At 38.2% G+C, this 25,420-nt stretch overlaps 3 protein-coding genes and 1 long non-coding RNA gene across 4 annotated transcripts in view; 3 read left to right on the top strand and 1 right to left on the bottom strand.

Moving 5' to 3' along the window:
• Positions 1-594: 594 nt before the first annotated feature.
• LOC108554166 (phospholipase D3) lies at positions 595-6,936 on the bottom strand. Its single transcript, XM_017909353.1, has 13 exons — positions 6,794-6,936; positions 6,342-6,459; positions 4,571-4,700; positions 4,123-4,368; positions 3,841-4,028; positions 3,370-3,718; positions 3,165-3,299; positions 2,415-2,606; positions 2,211-2,339; positions 1,962-2,101; positions 1,617-1,782; positions 1,387-1,528; positions 595-1,233 (listed from the first exon to the last, which is right to left on the bottom strand). Exons 3-13 carry the CDS (start codon positions 4,685-4,687, stop codon positions 1,037-1,039), a joined length of 2,001 nt encoding a protein of 666 aa, XP_017764842.1. The 5' UTR covers positions 4,688-4,700; positions 6,342-6,459; positions 6,794-6,936; the 3' UTR covers positions 595-1,036.
• Positions 6,937-8,257: 1,321 nt separating this feature from the next.
• On the top strand, positions 8,258-12,709 carry LOC108554168 (uncharacterized). The gene is made up of 13 exons (XM_017909355.1): positions 8,258-8,336; positions 9,255-9,358; positions 9,851-9,983; positions 10,071-10,138; positions 10,220-10,477; positions 10,576-10,678; positions 10,778-10,908; positions 10,973-11,222; positions 11,306-11,373; positions 11,452-11,526; positions 11,620-11,988; positions 12,097-12,357; positions 12,534-12,709. Exons 1-13 carry the CDS (start codon positions 8,320-8,322, stop codon positions 12,650-12,652), a joined length of 1,956 nt encoding a protein of 651 aa, XP_017764844.1. The 5' UTR covers positions 8,258-8,319; the 3' UTR covers positions 12,653-12,709.
• Positions 12,710-17,317: 4,608 nt separating this feature from the next.
• On the top strand, positions 17,318-19,837 carry LOC108554188 (uncharacterized). Its single transcript, XR_001890683.1, has 3 exons — positions 17,318-17,420; positions 18,570-18,733; positions 19,675-19,837. It is a non-coding gene; the product is annotated as an uncharacterized LOC108554188 (long non-coding RNA).
• A 3-nt stretch (positions 19,838-19,840) lies between these two features.
• LOC108554187 (uncharacterized) overlaps positions 19,841-25,420 on the top strand; it is an 8,288-nt gene continuing 2,708 nt past the window's right edge. Inside the window, exons 1-7 of the mRNA XM_017909380.1 lie at positions 19,841-20,130; positions 20,252-20,700; positions 20,893-21,173; positions 21,488-21,553; positions 23,982-24,189; positions 24,274-24,525; positions 25,284-25,420. The exon at positions 25,284-25,420 is cut by the window's right edge and continues 29 nt beyond it. Of these exons, the coding sequence (XP_017764869.1) occupies positions 20,059-20,130; positions 20,252-20,700; positions 20,893-21,173; positions 21,488-21,553; positions 23,982-24,189; positions 24,274-24,525; positions 25,284-25,420 (1,465 nt within the window). The 5' untranslated portion in view covers positions 19,841-20,058. The remainder of the gene's footprint in view (positions 20,131-20,251; positions 20,701-20,892; positions 21,174-21,487; positions 21,554-23,981; positions 24,190-24,273; positions 24,526-25,283) is intronic.

Below are 25,420 nucleotides of genomic sequence, written 5' to 3'. Positions count from 1 at the left end.
CGATATAACGAGTTGTATCGTCGCGAATATTACAATATTGTGCGTTACCGGCGCGTCTTCTTTCGCGATAGATAAACAAATTAATATGCTCTTTAAGCATATAATTTATAGTGTTTAATTCGAAAGTAGCTGAGGAAAAGCGACGCTTTTTGTCGCCATTATCAGACTGCTTTTTCTGAACGTTCACACGAACGCTCTTTGAACGTTTCAACAACATTAGAAACAACATATTTATAATCAGATACGTCAGTGATTCGCATAATTACAATTCATTCTATAATTTATATCGATAATAGGATGCAGAATATATAACGTTACTAATGCATATTTTTTTCCATATTTGTTCTCTCGGACGGAACATCGGGTTCTCGTATTGAAATAACTTTTCATAGAAGATATTCGCAAGGTCACTTTAAGCAAGGCACACAAATGTTCGTTACGTAAGACTATTTCTATAGGTTTAAGATTTCAGGTATATACGTTTCTCACTGATGGATGGATGGATGGATGGATGGATGGATGGATGGATGGATGGATGGATGGATGGATGGATGGATGGATGGATGGATGGATGGATGGATGGATGGATGGATGGATGGATGGATGGATGGATGGATGGATGGATGGTGGGTGAGAGAAAGGGCGGGGAAGGGGGGGGGGAGAAGGAGAAAGAGCACGCGTCTATACGTGTAAGCACGTCCGTTTACATATTTTGAAAGAAATAATACCAAAAAGGAGATGATAAAAATGATGGACGAAGAATATGTTTTTTATATGTGCGTGTATGCAGTGTACAGGGAACAAACAAAACGTCAGCTCCAAGTCGATATTTGCTGAGTATGGATAACCGTAAGAATGTGCTTTGTAAAGAAAAAAACAAACGAAAAGGAAAAAAGAAGAAGAAAAGAATTTAATTTTATCTGTGACGAGAGACGTGACATTTAAGATGTTTGTCTCCAAATGTTAAACGACGGGGAACGATTTTCATTTTTCTCGTAGAACACGTATAGCCCCGTTAATGAAATCGTTGACGTTGTCACGCTAATATATAACGTGACGATCGTAGATAGTAGTCATCTTCGATAGTATTTGTCGATCGTTCCACAAATGGCAAACTTCCGTTCAAAGCATAAGAATATTCGGAATACCAGTCACGATGAAAAATATTTTCCAATTGTTGCCTGAGATTGTCCGAAGTATGATCGCCGATAGCCTCGAGTACCATACCTACGCCTAACAAATCAATAACGGATTTCACATATTTTCCCCCTTTATTAATCGCAAAAGTAGGTCAGAATGAAAAAAAAAAAAAAAAAAAAAAAAAAAAAAAAAAAAAAAAAAAAAAAAAAAAAAAAAAAAAAAAAGTAAAATGAAAGAGACAATTGCCTGCAGTATTCGTAAAATAGTCGCCCGACCAATTGCTTGTTCCTATATACGCTGTTACATCTGTCACCATGTATTTATTGTGATTTACCCGTGCGAACGGTATTTTGTCGAAATCAGAATTGGTAGGGACAACGAATCTTCTCTGGAAAGGAAAATTAACCCAAGTACAATGTCATGTGTATATGTATCCAATGAAATCATAGAAAGAATAAATATGGTTAAAAACTGACCACTTCGATTTTAACACCCGCGTAACTATTTGTCAATTCTGTAAGTGATTTCAAAAAAGGAATCTCTGACTTCCTCGAATGCTTCCACGACGATATCAATAAACGTATATGTATTTTACGTTCGATAGCTGCGGTTCTCAGTGCGTCATCTATAATTGGCCAATATCTAAATCATATGATAAAATCGAATGTTAAATACGCGAAACAAACAGGTAAGCCTATACACGGTAAGCTATACACAGACATTCTTCGACACATATAATACATATGCTAATCTGTGTATACGTGTATATTAATATAAACAGATTAAAAATGGACAGGTAGAAAAATTAACTGAATATGTACTTGATTTTGGCTGTGTATATACTCAATGGGAAGTAATCCATTACCGCGATATAAATAAATTTCTCTGCCCTTTCGATACAATACAGGATAGCATCTACGTCATTGGTTCTACCCTTTGGCGAGAATGGTGGTGGTGAACTCTGAAACGCATAATGAACAATTCCTATGACTTCTGTACATTCTATACACCTATACTAAATTTCTATACACCGAAATGTGGTATTTTCATAAAAAAAATATAACACTTACCGCAACAAACGTTTTATATTTATTGTTCATAAATGTAAAATTCATTGGATTCTTTGAATTGATTCTTGTATTTAGAGAGTCCGGCCAAACGGATGGTATTTTACCATCATCGCCTACTGTCCAGTAAACCTATGAGATTACGAAAAATTGCTTTAATTCTTATAATACCTGTATATGCATGCGAATTATCAGATAAGAACTTACATCGAAAATCTTGGCATAATCGTTTGCTAGACAACTGCAATTTAGTGCGACTAATCCAAGCTCTTTCACTTGTGAGAGCGATCGCCAATCCATATTCGCTGAACCAATATATATGTGCGTTCTGTCGACGAGCCACAATTTCGTGTGAAGTACTCCTTCTCCGAGTAGTCTCGCAAAGTTTAAGCTTTTAACCTACCCAAAGTTTAATTAAGTTTCCTTTTTAAATGAATCGTAATTATCGACCGAGTTGTTTGCAGCATATTGACACTGCGCAATATATACGATACGTATAGTATCGTGTAGTTTTTACAAACTGAATCGTTAAGGCGTTTTATAGTATATTTTTCACATCGTAACATCGTAACATTAAAACAAATGCTGAAAGTTTTGCGAATATGATTATTTATTTGTTTTAAGGCGATATAATTAATTTCAGCATCGTTAATCGTCGGTGAACCACATGACAGTAATCGCGTTAATTTCAAAAAATGAAAAACATATATATTTACGCGTTCATTTATGCATCTTTTATTTCAAGCTATTAGTCTGATAACAATGGTTACGAGTGACCAACGGGTGATGGTTACTGAGAAAATGTCGATCACCAGTGATCGACACGGCATTAAACGTGCTAAATACTTTCGAACATTAACAATGCTACTCTGCGTGCGTGCCTGCGTGCGTGCGTGCGTGCATTCGTGCGTAAGCACATGCCTATTTTTTGCATTTCTCTTTATAAAGCGGCGTTACCTTTGCGTTTGCCTTTTTCGTCAAGATTTCTGTATCGATATTCGGACTAACTTGCGACGGCATGTTTTGCGTTATTTTTAACAAAATATTTCGATCTTTGCCTGCTTGCAGAAGCAATCGAAAAACTTCTTCTCCCTAAAGAAACAAAAATACAAATTCGTATCAAACGATCCAAGCTTTTCTTATGTATTTCTCATAGAGTTACCTGTTTCGCGGTATCATCTGGATATACATCCTCTCTCCTCATAGTCCAATAAAACGATGCTATTTCTATCCTTTCCCGTGCCAACGAAATCAATTTGACCCAGGAATTGTAAGTGTTATCGAGGAAAATGCTGTTATTGACGTAATCCATGCCGACCGGCAGAGTCTCCACGATAGATAAATGACAACCGTTCATACAACTCGAATCGAAACCGAAATTCATATCACTCGCCGTGTATTTGTCCGCTGCGTGATCTAGCAACGGCAATAAAACAACCAACACGATCAAAATCAATATAACCGTAATAGGAATACAACTTGGTCTACACCATCCTTGTGCACCACCCCATCTGTTCCGGTAACAAAAAGATGTAAGACGAATAATTAATCACTTCCCTTCCAAACGATTACCCTTCATACGTTTCATTAGCATAACGATTTTTCGTAAATAAGATTTTAAGTAAACACTAACTTTCCATTCGTCATTGGGTCATCTACATCGCTTCTCAGCATAAAACCGGAATGATCCCATAATTCGAAATCGTCGTCTGAAACATTGCTGTTACTGTTCACTCCACCGGTAGTGGGACCGCCACTGCTGCCACCGACGCCGATATATTTCGACGGATTTAATTCTAATCTGGCATTCTCAGAGACTGTCTGTAATAAGTAAAATTAACATTTCTTTTTTATAGAGAGAATAAAATTCATTTGGAATGTAAGGAAAATGTAATCCTTACGTAAGTGTACATACGGATAATTTTTGCTTAACAAAAGGTGTTCTGCTCTTCCGATGTGGCAATAGAACGACTACATCCTGATCTTTGTCTCGCTCTTTTCTGTACTTTGTATAAGACTTGACAGTAGTGGAAGTAGTTCCTTTACTCGTGGAAGAAGCTGCGAGATGTATCGAATCGTCATCGCTGCCAGAACATTTGGAATATGCGATATTCCGTACATTATTGTTTCCACCATAAGAAACATTGTGCGTGTTGTTCACCTTTCGGATCAAATTTCATACGATCAGTAAAATTTTTATAAAACACACGTACACACGATTTGTTATTGATTTGTTACCGATGATCGAAAATACAACGAATAAATAAATAAATAAACGAAAAATATAAATACGAAGTGAATAAACGGCGAATGTAATGGAATTTACGAAACCGGTGAAAGTTTCTTAATTTTATCAAACTTACTTGTACTAAAATGTGACAAGCTTGAGATGCAATTTGAAAGAGACCGTCTTGTAAGTTTCGTCCAGCGTGTTCGGTATTTTCGGAACGATTGCTTCCTTTCCAAGCGAAGAAAGACATTGCGATGCATTTACTAGAATGTAGAAGCAGCATTTTTGTAAATTACGTAGTAAGCTTATATACACACAGCTTATATACTTGCGTAGTTATTTATTAATTTTATCAGATATATATGTATGTCGATGAGAAAAAGAACGTGATAATTTACGATATTACGATATTTACGATAGGTGTGACGAATTCATGCTAGTACATAACGGTCATGTCACTTTTAACTTGCAGAAATAGTTTTGCAACTCTATTTTTCAACATTATTTTCAAAATGAAATCGATCCTCTGTGTGCGATTCATGGTAGTGTGAATAATAAAAATATTTGTCACGATTCTGATTATATTCTTGTATAATTCTTATATAACATATTTTAATTAATTTAATCCTAGATCGAAGCAAATGTGAAACGAGATATACAGTAAATAGAATACGGAATAAATAACGATTCACGTTTTATAGATCTACTCAAATATATTTGCACTAGTTTGAATTGATGATACGGTATTTAGATTCAAAAAGAATGAATGCAATATTTGTATGTTTGCGTATGAACGATTAAATGATAAATTTTCGAGTTCACATTTGACGAAAACATACCCCGACGAAGAATATTTTGGGTAACATTTGCACACGTGCAACGTTCTAGACGTTGCGTCCGTCGACCTATGTTTGTAGTATGTATCTGCCGACGTATTTTACGAAACGACCATTGTCGATCGAAAAGTTGCGTTTACTTTGCGACGGACTTGCGCTCAAGAGCTTTCTGTGACCTACATTGTCTTCTTAACTTTCAAAACGATACATTTTCGTACCACTAGTTGCCTATTTCTTTGTCTTCTCATTAATTTTATTACAGCCTGGCTTGATCGACAAATGATTCGCGCGCGTGCATATGCGTGTATTTCTTTCGTTAAATTTCTTCGGATAGACTATGACTTTTCCCGATGACGAAAACGTGCTGATGACGCTGATGAGAGATTCGAAAACATTATTAAAAAAGGATAGAAATTATATCTATATGTCGTAAAATTTTCAAAGCGATACGAACATTTCCATGTTCATACATATGTAAAGTAACATGATTGAGTTCTTCGTTATTATTGTCGTTATTGGCATTACTCACTCAAACCCGAGAAAAAGTGAAAATCACTTGGAAAGGGAGAAACGAGGAAATTTATGAAAACGAAGAAAGGATAAATTTTAGTAAAATTTACACCGAAATCGCATCACAGTACAACTTTTATTGAACGTACGTACATATTCTAAACTGGATACTGTTACTAGCATTAGAATATGATAATTTTACGAATCTTTGAAAATTCATTATCACCTTTGATTACGAATAATTGCACAAATTATTATTTTTGTTACACGTTTATGTATGATAACACGTTTATCGTTTCAATAATAATTTAGAACATTATAAATTACATTAGAAAGAAACACTAAGATAATTTCACAAATCACAGTTAAAGATCTGTTTTCCTCAAGATTATTTCAAATGCTGATTTCGATCTCTTTCTTTTTCTTCTTCTTTTAAATTAAATAAAACCGATGAATCAGTCATTCGATGTGCAACGCATTCCTTTTATATCGACAGTTAAAGAGACAATGTAGAATACTCCGTTTTATTCTTTTATTGAATTTTTGATAGCTACTTACTTGTAGCTACTGCATTAGTATCGACGGTCGAACCGTCATCTAATTTAAAGAAGATACTGGACTCGGTGTTTGTAGCGATATCGGAGAAGATAACTTGTAGCGTTTTATTTGTCTCACCCTGTATAAACAAGTGTACACATGCGTAAAAAAAAATGTAATTTAAAGGTGATACATAGATTAAAACTGACAAAATATGGTTGAACTTGCTAATCAATCAATATCTTTGTTGTAGAATGAAATATGTAAGTTAAAAGATTAGTTGAATAATGAACGAACGTAAAAGATCGTGAAATACTATAATGATACATGAGAAAAGTACGAATTGGATTTGTAAAACAATAAATTATATCGTTTTTCTCGATCTTACTGTATATTTTACAAAAGTACATATGTATGTATGTTTTAAAACTTTCGTTTTTCCTCGATACTCGTTATAACAATTAAATACCTACACGAGATTCTTGTATAACAAATAAACTGAACGTTTTTCACCACTCGTAATCGTCAGACATTTTTATAGGAAATACATTTATCCGAGCACAAAATAAAATTGAACGAACTAAAGAAACATGGACTACAAAGGAAACAAACTGTGCGATCGTTTTGCCTTCAGTCGCGTGTAGCGTTAGTTCTTTCACGCGTTCTTCTTTTATGTTGGTACAAGAATCATCGATAAAAGTTCCTAGTCTACTAACCAGGCTAGTGATATGTTTCGTACAAATATAGTGATACGTTTTGGATATTTTTAGATTTGTACCTAGCATTCAAAAACACGACATCGTTAGTTTTACGTACAGATTACTACCAGTTGCAATTATTGTTTCATTAACAAATAATACTTGTTGTACGGTCATCTTGGCAGTTTGATAACCGATGTATCTGCTTTAATTACTCTAGTTTAGTCGAGCAGAATGCATAACTGAGAGTGAACGATAAACAGATGCCGTTTTGTAATTAGTATCGAAATAAAAACGAAACGAAAACGAAAACGGAAAAGGGAAAGCAAAGGCACAGGGAAAGAATAAAGAGAAAGGAGAAAAGGAGAAAGAATGAGAGGAAGGAAAAGGACAAAGAGTGCAATACAGAAAGGCACTAAAATTTTAGTATCGTACAGACTGATCCGTGATACACATAGGAGAGCAGTCTATACATGCAGCAGTGCATGCTGGGTTTCTACAGTGTAGTATCGTACCGTAGGAATAGTTGGAGCGGCGTTTCGCTCGCTGGTCATAGGTCGTCGCCATTGTTTCTAGAAGTGAATAAATGTATAAGAGAACAAACAGACTTGTAGAATGAAATCGGCGCACAATAGTGAACATAGAATTTTTTTGTCAGTGTAAACTAATTCGAAAGCTTGAAACAATAAGAAACATATTCCATGTTTTAGATTTTAATTTATTTTCTTGTTTACTTGTGTAAAATCAAAAATTCGACAAAAGAGTTTAGAAATCGTGTGATACATTTTAAAGAAGAAAACCGAGTCTTCGATGTTTCGTTTTCTTTAAACCGGTGATGGTTTTCTACCTACGGTAATAATGGTGGTAGTGATAGTGCTAGAAAAGACATTAGTATGTTCCTTCATGGTAGAATCAGCAAGAAATACTCCGTTGATAGACAACTCGATCGCGTTTAACGCATCTCTTTCATCGTGGATTTAATTAGCTAGTTAATTGTTGTGAAAAAGAGAAGGTTTATAAGAACTAAGAAAGGCAGCATTTCGCATTCTACATGCATATATAAATCCTTTGTCTCTTTTTTTGTTATTCTGCTAAAAATTGTTTACATAGTGATAAAGTTCCGTAATCGTTAATTATTTAGCGATGTTATACGATTATCTGCCAAAGTTATTCTAAAATATATACGATTTGCTTTATGGAAAATTTTCGTCTATATCTAATCATCGAATCTGAATTCCGGAACATTATGTGATATTTTCTGAATCCTCGTATTCGCTTTTCTCATCATCTTCGCATTTGCGATGCCGAACATACAAAGGTTAGTGTTCCTTCCCAATAACATCGATGACAACGAGAGGTAACAATTCCGAATTGAATCACGTGAAACAAAAATTTCAATTATTATGATTTATAATAGTCAATGACAAATAGATTTGATTTTAACGTTGATAATTGGTGAATTGTATTAATTATAAAACACTTGGGAAAACTGAGATATATATTTTGTATGCGTAGTGTGAATAGGAATTCAAAGGACCGTATAGAAGTTAGAAGAAATGTGATTCGTTTGTTATATCTGAGAAACAATGAGACATCTAGTAAAGGGGAGAGAAATTTGACGTTTAGGGTTGTTGCAGTGCGCAGATCCGCGCCTATCCGCGCATCGCTCGAACGAGATAGGGCATGATGTGGTATACACGAGGTTCGCGGTAAAGGGAGAACACGTTGAACGAAACCGATCGGGACACGTGTACTTCGCTAAATAATGCATCTTTCTCGAAGGTTTCCTCCGTAAACGTTTTTCTCAGTTCCGTCATACACTTTTCTCACGTCATTTTACTGTTACCGCACAACCATAATGAATATTTTTCTTTGTTTATTTTATAATTATGGTTTATGCTCGTACTTCGGAAAACAGGCGATACACTCAAATTGGCATACGACAAAGCGGTGATTTTACAATAAAAATAGCATCGATATTTTAAAATCAGTAAACATAACCAACGTTTATTGCTCATGCAGCACTATTAGCATTATAGCATTCTTATTTCGTATTAATAAAGCAAAACTCGATTTAGATCAGACATAAAGCAAAATGCTTTCCTCGTGTATGAATAAACGGAAATGATTAAAAATATATCGTAATAATGGTCATATGGGAAATTATAATAATGAGAGTATTATTCAAGTATTACCGAAAATTGGTTACAATGTCTGATTGTTTTGTGTATTTCAGGACGCGAGAATCTTTCTGTTTACATCAAGAACGACGTCTTTGCCGTTCGGCAACAATGTTAATACTGTTGCTGTTATCTCTGGGTGACATACCATCTGCAAATGGTAAGTATACGCATAGAACTGTTTATAATGAATCATATACATAATGCGTTTCGGTGCAGTCGAAATTATAAACAAATATCGTGTCATGTCGGATAACCTAAAATAGTAATTGGTGTTTTGTTCCTCGTGGACTAGATATGCTCGTGTACATGTAAGAGATGATTGATTTTCATTTTTCACCTATCCCTCACGAAATGTTTTAAAGTACATATTTTTCCTTCCGTTATTTTAATATATAGTATAATAGAATACATATTTGACAGAACAGGGGGGTAATAATTGTCGAACGTACATGCATACGTACATATATCATTGGAAGACAGAAATCATCATTGTTTACTAACTTAAACAACTTGACCTCTGTTTAATTTAGATATGCAATGTTAGAATGCTCATCTTTGAACGAGATAGAACATTTCTAATAAAGTCCGCGATCAAAACGACATTGTTTAAACAACAAAGGAAGTGCAATAGTTTATAAAATTATTTTAGGATCTTGCGAGTTTCCAGCTGCGTGGACCGGAGAATGGTATCAACATGGACAATCGGTATCAATTACCGTAAATGCAACGGTTCTAGGTGAGAGGACGTGCGTGAAACGAACAGAACACTCGTACATCGTTTAGTAAGTATTTAGAAACAATCTTGAAAATGAGTAATAACGGGAAGATTAATATGATACACGATATTAATTTTTACGATGACATTTCAGCGATAATAATTGCTATCATTGTATAATTGTTAACGATCGACACGAGAATGTGATTCAATTTCGTGAAGGTTGGTTGAACTTTCTTTTCTCTCATGGCTGATTTGCAAGGTACGTTAGTTCCCAACATCTATATCTTTCTCTGTGATCAGGATACTGCCATGTGCAACAAGCCACTTTGGATGAAATGTGTACGAGCATCAAGTCCGACGACACTTTATATTCAATGTTTCGTGTAAATTCTAAACCAATACCCTGCCCCTTTAGTGGGTCCTCGTTTACGTTTACCTATGACAAGGGTTTTGGTGAATGTGCTGCACCAATTAGTCTTGGTGAAAAATGTACTGACGAAAGTAAATTACTTCTCAAGTATCAAGCTTGCCCGGATATCAAACGGAGCGAGAGTAACAGTAAGCTCAATCGAATATTATTGTCGTTATCGCTTATGAATTTTGAGGATACGTTTTCACATGTTTATTCCTATTGTGGATGCATTTTCATATTTCAGCGGAAGAATTACAATGTCTTGCGATATGGAACGATGGTCGTAACAAGTATCTCATAGGAACATTAACAGGAAGGAGCATCTCGGGTGCTGAAAAAACATATAGGTGTGTGTATGCACGTGTGGGTGTGCGTGCGTGTATGCAACTGAGTCTGGGCCATTTGTATCTGTGCTATTGAATCTCGATATTCCTCCTTTTAAACAGATGTTTTCTATACGAAGAGAAAACGCATCATCAGGGGAAAGTGGTTTACTTACTTGCTCAGTCTGGTGAGCCAAATTGTAATGGCCTAACTACTGTTTCTGAGGGATCACCAACTATAAAGCTTACAAAAGGTACAAAAGATACTGATTTTATATATTACTGTTCTTGCAGTTAAACGTTTCGTATTATTTACAGTCGACAAGGAGCACAACCGATGCAGATATCCTTCGTGGATTACTGAACATCATGACTGGCATTCCTTAGATGGTACTAAAGTTTATCATTTTACAAATAAAAATGCAACGCTCAAAGTTAAAGTACAAAACGCCGATGGAGATACGTTTCACGAGGAAAAGATTATTTGCCACAGTCTAGAGAAATTACATGTGTCAGAAAATACACAGGGACACAAAACAAAGTTGATCGCTCACTTTACTAGCGGGTGGTAAATAGCAATTATACTTAATAATAATTATAATTCATTACAGATTGTGGAAACGTAGTATATTAAAAACACTATTCTTACAGTGATATTGGCTATGTTTGCATGATATTTTACAAAAGGGATCATCATATTATAGAGCTACAGCAATCGAGTAAGTATAATTTGATGTTTCGAATTTCGAATTCTTGAACTGTTTTCTTTTATTATCTTGAATATCAATGGTTTGTAGATCAAAAGACTATTATGCCAGATGAGGCATGTTCTCTCACAGATACGTCTACAATGGCGTATACTACTTTAATAAGTAAGTTGATAACTAGTAAAATTTAAAATTTCAATTGTATAATTATAGAGGTAACGTATCTGTATTATTGTAAGTCGATTTCTTACTGTGTAGGCTCTTCGTTACGCCAGAGAAAGTGTCCTAATCCTGGGCGATACGTTGTTCTGGGATTCGCACCGTTTAGTGTATCAAGTACTTCACTTCAACGACAGCGTCGTAGCGAAAGACGCTCTTCTAGAATAACTAAAAGAAGGACGTGGCAGGACGATATGTCCCAAAAGGAATCACACGAGCTGCAACGTCAACATCAACAACAACATCACCTTCATCACCATCATCATCATCAACGTGGTGGAGAACAGCATCAACAGCAACAAGAGCAACAAAGAGATGATTGCAAGAGTACTAGTGTTCAAATAAGTTGTGCTTCATCGGATGAGACTGAAATTGTTATTGGAAAAACATGTGACACGGAAGAAGCAAGTAAGTATTAAATCTATTTGGTTGTAGCACTGTCATACGCACACTTTTCTATTCTCATAATTCTTATGAAGAAGATATGCACAATCAGTGCTGTTATTATTGTTGTAGCGTATTATTGTCATGGCAGTTGGCAAGAAAAAAATACCTGGTACACGATTGTATCGTTAAAAACGAACCAAGCTTCTTCAAGTTTCGGACAAACATTTTGTTTTTCTATGCGACTTGACAGTAGTATACAGAAATCAGCTATAGTCGGAAAAACGCTTAAAACGAAACTTCCTGAACAGGAACTTTGGTTCGCCAAATTGGATCGTGTCTGTCGGAGTGAACAAATTGAAGACGAACGATCCTACACACTTGTTAATCAAGGTATTTGAAATTGCCCCCTCCCCCTTCCCCTCCCCGCCGTTGTCCTTTCCTTCTATCTATCTAACTATCTATTTCTTCAATTTTTCATCATTTCTTTTTGAATTTTTTTCACCCTTTCCAACAGACAATCAAGTAATTATCGTGTACTCTGTAAACTAATCATGTTGTTATTTCAGGAGTTTGCGAAGACATGGAAAAAGCATATTCCAGTTTAGCGTCACTTTTTTCCAAGTCAAGAATTTTATTTATCGCAATCATGGGAAATTGTATTGCGTATATATTTTTACTGAGGTGATATGCCAATACTACGTAAACTGAAGTCGATGCTTCTAGTAAAGCCGATTTTCCATTCTTTTTTTTTCTGAATGCCAACACATACCGAGAGAACGGCCAACAAACCCCTTTGATCTCGTTTTATTTTTGTATGGATCAAGACCAAGAGTGAGTAGTTTAACTTAATTGACTTGAATCAACAGTACTGGTAATCTATCAGGAGTTCGTTTGTATTTCTTTCACATTTCATGATCTTCGATTGGACAGTCGGTGATCCTTTTCTTTTTGTTCGTCTTTTCTTCTTTCTTTTCTTTCCTCTCTCTTTTTTTTGTCTTTTCTTCTCTCCTTCATTTACCCTTTTCGCGAAACTGAAGAAAACACGAATTACTGTGTTAGTCAAACTTTCTACAATCCTATAACTATTGATTCAGTCTGACATATGTAAGTGGGGATGTACTTAGATTTTAAATTTTAGGTCTTACACCCGTCCGTTTCATAGAATGGTCGAGATTTTTGCCCAATGACATCTATTTACATCCTGTAAATCTATATATTTGCACTTGTATTTTTTATATAAACGTATGTTGAAGAATAAACAAAAGGTTCGCTCGCGCGTTGAGAAACCGTGCAGGTATTAATTTCGATTTAAGATTACGAAAACAACGATACTTTGGTCGTTTTTTACGAAACCGAGATTTGTAAAGCATGCAGTATATTGTCAATGGACTAATTACTGTGCACCCGCAGCTTTTTTGTACATATAAGCAGGGTATAACGAGCGAAGACCATGTTCGATTAATTGCGAACAAATTCGATATAACCCTATATCTGCGAATTTGATTAATTTAACGCGTAACAATTACGATAAGAGAATACTTTTTACCTCTTAACCAGCTACAGTTTGTATATAATAATATAAGCACTGTATAAAGACTGTTTTTAAAGGGTATAGAGTTTTCCACTTACACAATCGCGTTTTATTATCGAGCGTCATCTTAAAAATGACTAGCTACCGTATTCCAATCATTTTCGTCTATTACAAAAAGTATAAGTCTTTGGCGGAAAGGAAAGAATCACGGTGGAAGAAGGACGCTTGATTTATACGTTTCAAATACGCCGCAACAGTGTACCATTTCGAGTATTTAATGGTTACCGATGCAATTGCGATCAAAATTTAGTGGAAAGAAGTGCGATATCCTATCTTTTCCTTTTTTCTCAGTAATACGGACGCATTGTGCCTAATCAAAATATCATTTCTCTTGGATTAATAGCAGATTTCCTTGTAATGTAATTATACGGCTATTTATTAGTCTCGTTGCATCCACGATTATTTGTTATAGTTGATACATTAAAACAGAGCACAATTATACCGAATTCATGAGAAAACGCGTGTGCATATGAAAAGTATAAACATTTGCACACACGTACACACCATTACCAGGCATATACACCTGGGAAAACATACATGCTCGTATACATTGGCACACAACTAACCCAAATACACACATGCGCAGCACGCACGCGCGCGCCCACACACATATATTTTATAAGCAATCGAGACTGTTCCGGAATTCATATAATTAAAATATTCGTGTACGACGATGCGCTGGTTCTAATCCGTAAGATAGACAAATTTTAATATCGAGATAAATTCTTATTTTTATACGCATAAAACTATCGTTCCCAGCTCGACCCTCGTTCACACCACTATTTTTCTATTTACTTCTCTATCTAAAATTCTTCTATCGTATTTATTTACTCCCGGGATGGAGCTGCAATTGATTTGTACATTACCAAGTTCCTGATACGTTCCGTACTAGTTTAATAGAAACAAGCACTTAGCCGTGTGCCTCGTCCAACATTAGATTTTATTCGATCCGCTTTACGATCGCATCTGAATATGTCCCGATGATAGATAACTCGATCATACCCTTTATTACTTATACATCTGAATAATAATAAATGAAAGAGAATTATTCTTATTGTTGTTATTATTGTTGTTGTTGTATTGTTGTTGTTGTTGTTGTTGTGGTGGTGGTGGTGGTGTTGGGGTTGAGCAGCGGTGGCTAAAAGAACGAATATCGGATAAATTAAAATTAAATCTAGACCTCATGTACCCGGTAATTTCTGCAATCGTATTATCGCAATGGCTGCTACGTTAAAAATGGAATGTAATTCATTTGTTAAAATTCATTGTATACGAAATGATAGAAGTAATATAATAAATTGTCTAGATTTAATTAATTATTAGTTATATAATCATTAATTAATTCTCTAGACTTTAAATTCATCATCGATGGTACGTTGTACGTATGCGCGTGCGCTGTTTTACATCATGTATATCGAGTAAATGTATTTACGTATTGGAATACACGCGAAGGAAAGATTAACGATAAATAAGTATGCTGTAAGTAGTATCATAATATTTTATTTACTAATGTAATATCACAGCAACAACAACGACGATGACGATGACGATGAAGATAACGATAACGATAACGATAACGATGAGAATAATGACAGCGAAGGCGAGTCCGAAGACAAAAATAATATACAAGATATAGATATGTTAACTCTAAGACTCACGCAGTGCTCGTCTTACAAGCACCGTGGTAATAAAAACAAATGTGTTTTATTAAAAATGAATCGATTATATAATAAATGTTGTAAAAAAGAGAAAAGAGATAAACATGTGTAATTGCGACAGCATTCAAAGGTGATATCGTACGAGATATTGATATAATTGATTGTTCCTTTGTAAGCGAAAAAAAATTGACGATAGGGAAAAATGTTAAGATCGGAAAATAATACAATGAATTATTAATGTCGCAGTCGGAATTGTCAGTTTTCCGTCAGAAATGAAAAAGTAAGTAAAGAAAAATGGGAATTTCGATGTTATTTCGTAATTCGAAATGGAGTATCAGCGCTTTTGTTTTGTAAGAATCGCTGATCTACAACTACTACAATCTACGCTATACATAGTGTATAACGTTTACTATTATATTTTGAATATGAGGAAATACACGTATATGTACAGAAGTTATTGTATAGAAAGATGCATGCATATTTTACCATGGGTATACGTACATACATCTATATAAATGTACAAACGATCGTTTCTATATTACTACCATAGAAGAAATGTATCGTCTCTACGAAATGACTAGGACGAAAGCTTGTACATATATGCAGCATTGTATGTGCCTTCTATTTCAATTTATAAAATAATATAATCGGTAATGGGATTTTTCAGGTTGCATAAGATGAACAAACAAGACGGAAAAGGAGTAATTATAAAATGTTCTTTTTCTTTCTTCTTTTTCCTTTTTTTTTTCTTCCTTTCTTTCTTTTTTTCTTTTTCATTGTACGAGGTTCTCATGCTCTTGCTTCTGTTTCCACCTGGTATCTCGTTCGTTATATTTCTTCTTATTATACTAAAGTTATTCGTTCGTTAGAAACGTCGTGCGTATGAGCACTAATGTGGCAATCAAATGTACGCGAACACATGTGGAAACTTTGGATCGATAGACGTGCCTGGTGTTTTGACAAAGCGGTCGATCAACTCGCGTGCGCTTCGGGTCAAGTTGGGAGCGTGTGTGTAAATCGCATTAAATCGTTCAGCTACAGAGACCGCGCGAGTATCATCGATTTGCACATTGCTCTCTCTCTCACTCTCTCTCTTTCTCTCTCTCCCTCTCTCTCCCTCTCTCTCTCTCTCTCTCTCTCTCTCTCTCTCTCTCTCTCTCTCTCTCTCTCTCTCTCTCTCTCTCTCTCTCTCTCTGCGTTTCTGTGATTAAAAGAAAACATCGTATTTTGCGTAAATTATTTGCGAGAATGTATGTGGTAAGAATGCAGAAGATGTAAAGTTGAAAAGTAGAACGATAGAAGATAAAATGTGGGGCAAAGGTGACCGAGGTGAACGGCACTAGCTCGTAACACGTAGGAAACGGTGGTGCATCTGCGCAGATGTTGTATAGATTTATGAGGTTCAATAATTTGTCACGAATATGGCAACACTTTGTTCGATGGAACTCGTTCGATGTTGCGTATAAACCTCGTGAGATTAGGCGATCGGATTGACATTAGCGACTAAAACATTTTCGATATGTCAAGGATATAAGGATAATTTCAATGAAATAATTTCGCTAGAAAACGTTAACCGTGTATACTTGATCGATTAAATGGGAATGTTTGCTATCGCTAATCGCTATATTTCGTTGCTATTGCAACTGGAATGGAAGTAAATCGATCTGGAAAGCCTTTACCAACCACTTTTTCATTCCCTCTTTTCCTCCTATCTTCTTTTATCTTTTTATATTTTGAAAATCGTTCGCTTTCACGCGTTTGCAGCGATTCGAAAAGGAATGACGACGATGATCATCGTGATTATCTGCTTAAAGCTATAAATTTTCAATCAGTCGAAAATAATTTCTTTTGGTTGATTTTGATTTGTCCATTTAATATCGATGATAGAAAAATATAATTCAAATAACTGAGATAAAATGCCGTGACGGAAAATATAAACAAGAAGGAATAAAAGTACGGAATGCAATTGAAGAAGAAAGGAATATGATGCAATGGTATAAAAAAAGAGAGAAGGAGAGAAAGGAAAGAGCGAGTGGGGAGATGGTGCAGATCGGCTGCGACGGTGCTGCTAGTTTAGCAGTTTTCACTCTTTGAAGTAAAAGCGCAAGCGCTAGTGTCCTTTCCCTAAGCTCATACTAACACGCCAGTAATCCGTGGAATGCGAAGGTAGAAGGTGCTATTTTTTTTTCGAAGGGACGCAGCAGGTATCGGTGCAACTTTATTTTGTTATCATCAATGTCGTGAATTATAGTGACTAAATAGATGATATTATCGTATTTCGTTGGAACTATTACGCGTAGGTTGTCTCATACACACCTGAGTCTTTGCGCACTTTCTTTGGCATGTTATTTCCTATCGTTTTTACGATTAAACGAGTCGGTTTACTCGGTCAAATTTGCATTACTTATTATATCATTGACTGCGTTATGCGTTCATGCACGTACAACTGACAAGACTCGATTGTGACAAGTGAAAAGTTGATTTTTAAACAGTGCATAGCGCACGATTTTAATCGAGTTTCGTAAGTCTGCAACACGCGTGGATCTCGTGTCAAGAAGATGATTGTGTTACGGTCCTGCATATCACGATATACCGACTTGACGAATAAAAAGGATAGGTGCAATGAAATTCTGATTCTATATCGTGAAAATCTGTATCGTTAATCAAGAATTACGAACACGTACAACACACATAGCAACAAGAAAGAGAGAGAGAGAGAGAGAGAGAGAGAGAGAGAGAGAGAGAGAGTGAATGTGCGTGCGTGCGTGTATATGTATGTGTATGTGTGGAAGGAAGAAGATTGATGCTCGACTTTTCTTTATTTATCACTGTTGTCTTCCTGGTCCCTCCATTTTTTACTTTTTATTATACCAACTTTGTTTTTCCGTGTATCGCATAACTAGTAGTAAACATCGGTGTTGGTCGTTTGAAAAGGAATTTCTTTTATTTCGATGACGTTTCCGAAACACAGAAAAAGTTCTTTGCCGCGATCGTCCGATAAAATAAAAAGTTTCGTTTAATTATCGATCTGGAAACGTACCATATCTGGTATAATAATATACATCTGTAAAGGAAACATTTTTGCCAACAAAGTCGAATCGAACGGGAATTTTGACGTTCAATCGAAAACAATTTTATTTTATTCACTCGGTTATTTTCGCGTTTTTTTTTTTTTTTTTTTTTTTTTTTTTTTTTTTTTTTTTTTTTTTTTTTGATATACCTTTTTCATACGTTCAAACAGATTTGACGTAGCATCGTTACGTTGGTCACGTGTCGAAACTCGCGAGTACTGCGAGATTTTGCCATTATTCGAATGGAATGTAAAAAATTCGTCTTATCGTTTCGCGTTACAGACGAAGAAGCATCGACATTTGAGAATCAATGATCGATCAAAGAAAGAAGATTGTCGTAGAAAAGAAGAACATGGATGAAGCAGGATGAAGACGAGGCATTCGAATATCGAGATCATATATGGATCAGGCAGCTGCATGAAAGTTACGGAGCGAAACTCGATTAGGTTTGTTTAATACGTTTGGCGAGGATACCGAATGTCGGTTATCGTATTTTCGTGTTTTCTCGGGGTCCAGGTTAAGGAAGTAATAAAATAAAATAAAATCGACGGTTGTAAACATTGGGACACGTCCGAATTTGCATTGTTTCGGTATCGAGCGTGACGTATACCGCGAAAAGTGTGTTACCGGTTGTCAAATAGTAGAAGCGAAAGGTGGAGGTGGTGGTGGTGGCGGTGGTGGAGGAGGTGGAGGAGGTGGCGGAGGAGGTGGAGGAGGAGAAGGAGGAAAAGTGAAAAGTGGGAGAGGTATGAGAAAAGAAACGAAGGAGAGCTAAATAAAGTGCAGCAGCGAGAAAAAAGCGAAAAAGGAAACGAAATAGAGTTAACGAACATTGTATAGAAGAAACAGTAAGAGAGAAAGGGCGAGGGAGAGGGAGAGTGAGAGATCGAGCGGCGGGGGCGTGAGGGTGGGAGGGAGTTGGGAGAGAGGGAGAGAGAGAAAGAGAGAGAGAGAGAGAGAGAGAGAAAGGGAGAGAAAGAAGTGCGTCGGCAGAAAACCGTCGGTCGAAAGGTGATAGAGAGTGACACTGCAAAGACCGAATAAAAGAGCCTCGTGACGGAGGGGTTTCGTACGGCCCTGGCGCGACTGCGGCATTGCACCCCCACAGGGGGTTCTTTGTCAAACACTCCGAATCCGCCCTCCACCCCGGAACACAGAAACCACGTGAGTATCGAAGATTCGTAGAATAATAAAAAGAACTGTATGCGATGCATGCGTTTTCATTCGAGTATGTATAAATGGAGAAACTAGTGGATTGGTGCATGGATAAATGGAAAATGGAGATTGGTAAAATTGTGGAAACGCGAGAAAGAGATGTGCGTGTGTATGGGATAGAGGAGTGGGTGTGAGAGTAATTATGGGTTTATCGTGGTATTATTGAAAACAGGGACGTCTGGTGGATGGCCGCGGGTCAAACCGTAGAAACGGTGGCAACTCGAGAAGTAACGATGTTGGTACCGATTCGACAACGGCCGAGGCTCAGCCGCAGTCGCAGTCGCAGTCGCAGTCCCAGTCACAGTCACAGTCACAGTCACAGTCACAGTCACAGTCACAGTCACAGTCACAGTCACAGTCGCAGTCACAGTCACAGTCACAGTCACAGTCACAGTCACAAACAACTCGTGTCTCGAATGCCACGCATCGTCACAATGGAACAGAGAATTCGCGCGACACCGACTTGTTGTCTCACGCTGCCTCTGCGTTGCGAAGATTGCATTTCAAATCCGCTGGAGGAAGTCGAAGTTGTCGCACCGTTCCGAAAGTCGTGGTCATGGGTTCGAGCACTGCATCCGAAACAACGATCAACACTAGCACCGACAGTGCCAATACGATGCTTACAATGGTATATAATTATCGAATTTAAAGCGTATCGTTTACGTGCGTGCGCATACACGCGCACGATGCGCGCGCGAAAGCGAGTATCCGGTCGTAGATGAAAAGGATATATAGGTACGTGATCGTAGGTGACGACAACTGATGGAGAACAACCGGACGACAGCTTCGATTTGATAGATATTCCGTCGGAAATGTCGCCACCTGCAGCTGCGTCGTCGACCGGAACATCGTCCGAGCCGATTCTACTACCAAGTTTGTCGCCGTCATCGCCACCGATTCCGCCGCCACCTTCCTTCTCTTCGTCCATCGAATATTCGGTTACAGACGAGAAAGGACTTAAAACGGGTTCCTCCACGTTATCCACCGGTACCACCGCTTTCAAATCGGAAATTCCTATTACCTGCCTCAGTGTCAGGGCATCTAGCGTTTCGAATCTTCTGGATGAAACCGATGCTCCTCCGATCGATGCGATGCCTATTATAATTCATGGTACCGCTATCAACGAGGCTGTCACCAAGGCATCCGTGACGGGAAGAACGCCGCCTCTTCCAGACCTCCGAGCCACTGACTTTTTCAGGTTTCTACACATGTATTTTACCATACAGTTAAACTACAGCGTGTATGTATATGTGTATATCTTGTTTCTTTTTCGATGAATTTAGAAATAGAAATTGAAATAGAAATTGAAATAGAAATTGAAATAGATAGAATAGAAATGCGGTGAAACATGGTTTTCACTCTTCTCTGCTTTCTTCTCCCTTCTTTCCAGCACGCCCGTAAGAGGTTCGGTGGACGCTGGTCAACCAGATATGGACGGTCTGAATCCGATGTTGACGTTAATCGTCGGTAGAGCCCGTGAAAATATGGATCGAGAGAATCGAGGAAACAGCATGGTACGAAAGGAGAGGAAATGCGGAGAAGGAAAGCCGAACGTGAACGTTACGACGAATCCTTTGGATCTATCGTTGATAGGATCTCGTGCGAGTAACGGTCAAACGTCCGATGGTGGTGGTAGAACCAGCGGCAACAAGTCTCGAGGAAAAGCTGCCGGTAAGTGGAAGCGTGATCGAGGTAAACGATAAACCATCATTTTTATCCGTTCGTTATATTCCGTATAGATCGCGTATTATCCATATGTACGTCTATACGTACGTATGTACGTATCTCGATAGGTGGATGATTTATTGCCGAGTCGTCCGTGAGAATTGATTATTGCGAAAATTGGAAAAAACACGACTCGTTTCGCGTGCAAACAAGTAGAAATAAAAATATAAATAGCGAAACACGAAAGAGCGGACGATCTAGAGACAGGTTTTAAAGCTAAAGTTCTCGTTAAGAATATCAATTGTGTTGTTTTCTTTCAGAATCGCATCCCCTCGTTTCAACCATTCATTCATGGGTCAGGCTCTTTTTCCCGTTTTGCGCAATAGGTATAAAGTTGATTGTGCTCGAGTTGTGCTTCGAGATCTTTATTCTGAAACCGAGAAATCACCGGACCGAATGCACGATTAAGAATCAGCTACGAGTGATTTTTCTACTTTCTACTTCTTACCACTCGACGAGTATCGACCGTTGGATTAGATTGCTCGAAATCGCTCGGTGATCTTTCGGATTCGCGCTGGCCTTGTCCAATTTGCCCAACCAAATTTCTCGGTTACACCTTCGTTTCCGCTCCTTATCATACGCTGTTATAGCATTCTCTTATACGCGATCGGCGAACCGTATACGACACGCTGGCAATCTTATTTTCTCTCCATTCACTTTTCATTCGTTGCATTTTTTATCAACGTTTCTTTGCCATTCCTCGTTTATCTTATCGTTTGCCATTTCGCCCACTACTCGCGCATCCCCCTCCCTTTCTCTCGTGATCATAAACGAACAAGGAAATACGATATCGTTCGTGTCGGAGAAAATTATAGTTATTACCATATCTCGGCCATCATGCGTACCTTGCTTTGTAAATATTCGCTCATCGTCGCAGCGCGTATTTGGTAACTCGTAGAATTTCTCGATATAGGAAAGGCGCGATCAACGGATACGCGTTAAATCGGTGTAAAAAATAAGGAACGAAACGAAATAGCACGGCAAATATCGAAATATCGAAATATCTCGAGGAGGGGAGAAATATCGCGGCGCATTGACATCATACACGACTCTCTTTCGTTGCATCGCTCTATTTTTTCCAAGCTTGAAAAGATAGAATGCTACGATATCCGAAAGCGCATGTTTTGCAGACTTTGCTACGGTTAGCTACGATTAAATAGGTGATAGCGCCTCGATTGCCCTTGCAACTTCCATCGAATTGCCGCCCTTGTTCTCGAGCAACCTCATTCGCCGTTTCTCGCTTCCTGATTCGACTATTTTCTTTTCGCTTTTCGCTTTTCCCTTTTCGCTTTTCGCTTTTATCGGGAAAAGTCGTTTTCCTTTCGACGGCTCGACTTGTTTTAAAAAACATTCCTTTTCCCGTACAATACAGTTTTCTCTCTTTTCCTTTTTCTTTTTTCTTTTTTCTTTTTTCTTTTCCCCTATTCTATTCGAGAATTTTTATTTTGAAATTACGGTCCCCGTTCGAATTATGGTCCCCGTTACACATTACGCTCCAACAAATCGGTTCGAGTATCGAGCTGCCTGAAAATACGTAATAGGAGCTTTCGAAACACGGAGTCCGCGCGACCAAGGAAGAGAAAAAGCAATGGAAGCAAAGGCAAAAGAAATCGAGGGAAATATTGTAGGTATTGCAAAATATTCATAGAAAATCACGATCAATGGTTGAGAAATATTTTCCTAGTTACGAAAAGCTTTAAGAATCGCGTTATTGAATTCGATACCGATGTTCCGCCACACAGTGGGCGGCAATTCTGCTTGAAAGACGCACGCGTATATGTTCGAAGCTTAACACCTTATAAAAAAAGACTCTCCTGGCATCGCACTTTTCTCGATCGAATCGGTTCAACGGTTTATGTAACGTCCATGATATCGCGTCAATAATCACTCGTTTACCTTCGGGTCAGGATAAAGATGCGTACACCGGTGAAAATTGAAGTATAGAGGAGAAAGTAGATGCGATAGCGAGGACCGACGAACTGGAAACGGAAACGGAAACGATGGAAAGAGAAACCGATGGTAATGAAGGTGAAGGTGCGAAGGTGCGAAGGTGCGAAGGCGCGAAGGTGAAGGTGAAGGTGAAGGTGAAGGTGAAGGTGAAGGTGACGGTGAAGGTAAAGGTGGAGGTGGAGGTGGTAGCAGCGGCGATGGTAGTGGTATGGTGGTTGCGGTGGTGGTGGTGGTGGCGATGATGGTGGTGGTGGTGATGGCAATGGTGGTGGTTGTGGTGGTGGTTGTGGTGGTGGTTGCGATGGTGGCGGTGGTGGTGATGGTGGCGATAGTGGCGATAGTGGCGGTGGTTCTAGAGGAGGAGGAGGAAGAGGAAGAGGAATTGAAAGGGATATGACGGTGAATGTAACAAAGTAAATGAAAAAAGGAGGGAGAGGAGGGGAAGGAAAAGGAAAGGAAGGAAATGAGGTGAAGCATAGAGGAAGAATGATGAGATGAATTCCGTGTTCGTTCGTGCGATCGGCTCCTCCGTGGATCGCGTATGAAAATACGAAAGCGTAAAGAGGGAAAGACGTGGACGAAGATAGGGGGGGCGCGGCAAAATTGGGAGGGGGATGAACGAACTCCGGGGGAAAGAAATGAAAGAAAAATTTTAAAAATTGCGTGTGAAAATTGAAAATTAAAAGACGAGAAAATGCTCGATATTTGGTGCTCGGAGATCTTTTTATAAGTACCGATGTCGATAAATCGCAGTGAAAATTCCGGAACGAAGATAACGGATGTTTACTTTGTAATGCGGAAAAGGAGGGAACGCGAGTGGAAATAAGAGATCGACGCAAGCTGCAACGATCGTGGTCCAACAACCGTCATTGTCATTGGACGGATCAACCGGAGCCGCTACGATACTCTTGCATTCCGAGTTGGATGTTAGACGCCGAGAAGAAAATATGAGACAATTATTGGACGTTGCGAACACATTGACGTTACAAGAGATACAGGATTTCGAGATGAGGTTTGCTCCTTATCGTTATTCCATGTTGTTCCGACGATTAGTCGTTCGGCACGAGATAATTGGTGAAACTTTCAATTGCTTCAGGTATGGCAGCCCGCATCATAGTCGTTCGCAATCGGTGAAAACTCCCGGAAGTCGTTCATCGGGCAGACCGAATTACTTGTGTCTTCCGCAACAGAGATCTAGAGTCGCGAGCATGCCAAACACCGGTGTCGAGAAAGAATATTATAGGCGTCGACATTTCAGTATAACCGGTAAAGGGATCGTAAACCGAGGTGATTCGTTGAAAAGTCGAAGATCTCGCTCCAACAATAGCGTCGCTTCGAGTAACTCCAGGTGAGACTTCTTTCTGTCTAATTCCTTTTTCCTCTTTTTTCCTCGACAGGGATGAAATGATCGTACAGAAAGAGAAAAGGAAAAAGGAAAAAGGAGAAAGGAAAAAGGAAAAAGGAAAACGGGAAAAGGAGAAAGGAGAAAGGGAAAAGGGAAAAGGGAAAAGGGAAAAAGAAAAGAGGGAAAAGGAAAAAGTAAAGGAAAGAAAGAACAGCGAGGACAGAAACGAAATGACGATGAAAACGAAGCAACGATGATCGATGGGAAGAGAAGATGGGAGAGGCGGAGCAGCGATGGTAGTGGTGATAGTCGTAGGTAGAGGAGAAACAGGAGAGAAGGGGAAAGCAGAAGGAAATACGGAAAAACGAGACGACTTTAGAGAAAATAAAGCTCTCCTCCATGATTCTACTCTAAATCGAACGCGTGAGTTTACGTGTAGCATTCAGCGTTTGAACAACGTAGACACACGTGTTGGACCTTAGAGTAGAATTTAAAAGCTACGTTAAAATACGCTACGAACGAATCTCTGTCGCTTTCGATTATCGTCCATTGTTCCAATAGGCTAAACTTGCTTCCAAGTAAAACAGAGATTATGCTTGACGAAATAGCCAAGAAACGATAACCGATCTAACAATTACGAGTTGCCATTTTCCTCCTTTACCTATTTCACCTGACGATTATACATTTTTTTTCTTTCCCTGTTTCTTTTTCGTCCTTTTATCGGTTTCTTCGGCGACGCGTCACTACCAACGGCGGTGCAGCACGGAACATTTAACAGCTTCGTATCCTGGCTCGGCAAGAAATTCTGCGGCGGGCTCGTTGGCAAGTTCCCGCGAAAGCAGCGCGTCTCAGGAACCAACGCCGTATCGCGTTCTAATGCTGGGAGCTCCAGCTGTAG

This window comes from Eufriesea mexicana, unplaced genomic scaffold (genome assembly GCF_001483705.2).
Source record: "Eufriesea mexicana isolate 0111107269 unplaced genomic scaffold, ASM148370v2 scaffold17534, whole genome shotgun sequence".
NCBI lineage: Eukaryota > Metazoa > Arthropoda > Insecta > Hymenoptera > Apidae > Eufriesea > Eufriesea mexicana.
Note: the sequence above shows the minus strand (reverse complement) of the source record. Positions and strands in the feature narration are given on the sequence as shown.

What these genes read in the sequence shown, in the direction of transcription:
- LOC108554166 (XM_017909353.1), bottom strand. Translation starts at nt 4,687, where the DNA reads ATGTCTTTCTTCGCTTGGAAAGGAAGCAATCGTTCCGAAAATACCGAA. An exon ending in ATTATGCCAAGATTTTCGAT is followed by an intron (nt 2,340 to 2,414) that starts GTAAGTTCTTAT and finishes GTAATCTCATAG; the next exon opens with GTTTACTGGACAGTAGGCGA. An exon ending in ATATACACAGCCAAAATCAA is followed by an intron (nt 1,783 to 1,961) that starts GTACATATTCAG and finishes CATATGATTTAG; the next exon opens with ATATTGGCCAATTATAGATG.
- LOC108554168 (XM_017909355.1), top strand. An exon ending in TGTGATTCAATTTCGTGAAG is followed by an intron (nt 10,139 to 10,219) that starts GTTGGTTGAACT and finishes CTCTGTGATCAG; the next exon opens with GATACTGCCATGTGCAACAA. An exon ending in ATGTGACACGGAAGAAGCAA is followed by an intron (nt 11,989 to 12,096) that starts GTAAGTATTAAA and finishes TTATTGTTGTAG; the next exon opens with CGTATTATTGTCATGGCAGT.